This window comes from Plecotus auritus (genome assembly GCF_963455305.1).
Source record: "Plecotus auritus genome assembly, chromosome: 3".
NCBI lineage: Eukaryota > Metazoa > Chordata > Mammalia > Chiroptera > Vespertilionidae > Plecotus > Plecotus auritus.
The window spans coordinates 144,899,479-144,901,766 of record NC_137772.1 but is presented as its reverse complement, the minus strand read 5'-3'; the positions used below and the strand labels follow the sequence as shown (position 1 = coordinate 144,901,766).

General features: G+C 49.9%; 1 protein-coding gene across 1 annotated transcript; it reads right to left on the bottom strand.

Moving 5' to 3' along the window:
* Window positions 1-882: 882 nt before the first annotated feature.
* Window positions 883-1,362, bottom strand: LOC308244883 (jun dimerization protein 2-like; the record flags this gene model as incomplete). The annotated part of the gene is made up of 1 exon (XM_080661165.1): window positions 883-1,362. The coding sequence occupies one exon, from the start codon at window positions 1,360-1,362 to the stop codon at window positions 883-885; it is 480 nt and encodes a 159-aa protein (XP_080517291.1).
* Between the last annotated feature and the right edge of the window lie 926 nt (window positions 1,363-2,288).

The window sequence follows — 2,288 nt, the reverse complement described above, 5'->3', positions numbered from 1 at the left end:
CCCGCCCCTGCCGCCCCCAACATCCAGAGACTACAGTACTTAGAAGTTCCATGCAACGGCCATAACTGCTGAATATCTGTTCATAACAAACAAACCATAGCATATTTATTCTGTGTCACATCGAGTGATTATAGAAATCCATTTTTATATTGCTTGTATAAATTTTTTTTTGTAAAAAGTATTTAAAAAAAATAAATTATAAGAAACATGTGCAGTTGAAAGCCCTGCCAGGACAGCCAGTCTGTAAACATTCAGTGAGTATGTGCTTTGGAAGGGCACCCATGCCTCATGCCCACAGCAACTCCAGCAGGGCGGGTGAGGGTGCGTCCCAGCTGCCACTCCGGGCAGGACTAAGCTGGACCACGGTGGGTGGGTACAGCACGACCTGGCACTGTGCACTTCTCCAGCCTTGCATCAGGATCAGGGTCAGGGTCAGGGTCAGGGCTGGGGGCAGGCAGATTGCAGTTTCACTCTGAGTTCCATACTCAACCTAATTTTGGTTGTAACTCATGGCTTTTCCTGGCTGCTCAGAGGTCCTTTGGGTGAGTGCCCTGGCGGAGAGGCCAGAGAAGTGCCCACAGCTGCCTGGTTGGACCTCTCTCCATCCCAGAGCCTCTGTCTTGCCTCCTGCGAGCCTGGCCCCAGGCAGAACAGGTCCCCCTCAGTACTACTTTGGTCTCAGCGCTTGGTCCTGGGTTTCATCAGCCTGGATTTCTTCCCCTGGTGTGGCTGATCTGAGTTTTACAAAAAAGCCTGGCTGATGCTGGCTGTGCTGAGCCTCATTGAAGAGTTTTTCATGCAGCAAGGAAGGGCCCTCCGGGACCCTCCTCCTCCTCCCTCTCCTCATCTCCTTCTCCTCTTCTTCCTCCTCCCAAGCCATAGTCACTTCTTCTCCAGCTGCTCCAGCAGTGGGATGCCTTCTGAGTCAGGGGACTGAATGCTGTTGGTCCTGACAATGCAGGTGAGGCGATGCCAGTTGAGCATCAGGATGAGCTGCTGCCACTCCTGCTTCAGCTCCTCCATCTGCGTTTTCAGCTCCACATTCATGAGCTCCAGCCACTCAGATTCCCACTGCAGAAACTCCGTCCACTCTTTCTTCTTGTTCCAGCATGGGGCTGCTGCCACTTGGTTCTTTTCCCAGCACCTTTTCCTCTGCTCCTCTTCCTCATCTAGCTCACTTTTCACAGGTTGAGGCCTCTTGCCCAGTTTCACCTCCAGGAAGTGCAAAGGGGCGATCATGGCCCTAATGTTGTGGATGTCAGCGTATTTCAGCTCCTCTGCAATCAGGGCCAAGCTGTGGAGTCCAAGTCCTGGCACAGAGCCCACAGTCATGGGTGTGTCCGGGATCTGCCCAGGCATCATAGCAGGAGGAGTGGCAGTCCAGCCCTACAGAAGCTGCAGGGAGAGGCTGCAACCCTGAGGCCGGGGCCAGGCTGCAGGCACCATGCCCGCTCAGGAGCCACCGTGGCACCAGCCCTGCACTGCAGTGTCAACCGCCGCCAGAGCCTCCCATCACAGCTGCCCAGGGTCCCTCCCAAAGGCTGTTGCCTGGGTCTCCCTCTTTGAGGAGCTCCATTGTGCGGCTCTGCCTGCCTGTCTCATCACCCCCAGCCACTTGTCTGCCTACCTGATCATTCCAGCCACTCTCCTGCAAACCTGATTGCCCCTAACTGCTTGCTGGGGGGTGGAGCCAGCCTGGTGAGGGGCCATCATGGTTCTGGTCTCTGGTCGTTCTGGTCGTTACACCGTTATGGCTGCTGGGCTTTTATTATATAGGATTACTAACATTTTATTTATGGTAAAAAGCAAAGATCCATTAAAACAATTTCTGAGCTATAACAAAGAAGTTATAATCAGGAATAAAATACTTTTATTATTTAATCTGGTTAGAAAAATATCTTCACACAATTAAAATTTATACTCATAACATTGTCTAGATCAGTATTCGGCAAACTCATTAGTCAACAGAGCCAAATATCAACAGTACAATGATTAAAATTTCTTTTGAGAGCCAAATTTTTTAAACTTAAACTATATAGGTAGGTACATTGTTATTAACTTAATTAGGGTGCTCCTTCAATCACAATGTATGTGAGCGCCCACATGTGAAAGAGCCACACTCAAGGGGCCAAAGAGCCGCATGTGGCTCGCGAGCTGCGGTTTGCCGACCACTGGTCTAGATAATTGAAAATAACTCTATACCAAGAGAAGATAGTACTTGGATGTGAAGTAAAATGGTTCTTTTTAGAGCCATCTTGTTCTATTTCTAAAACTAAAATGCAACTTTG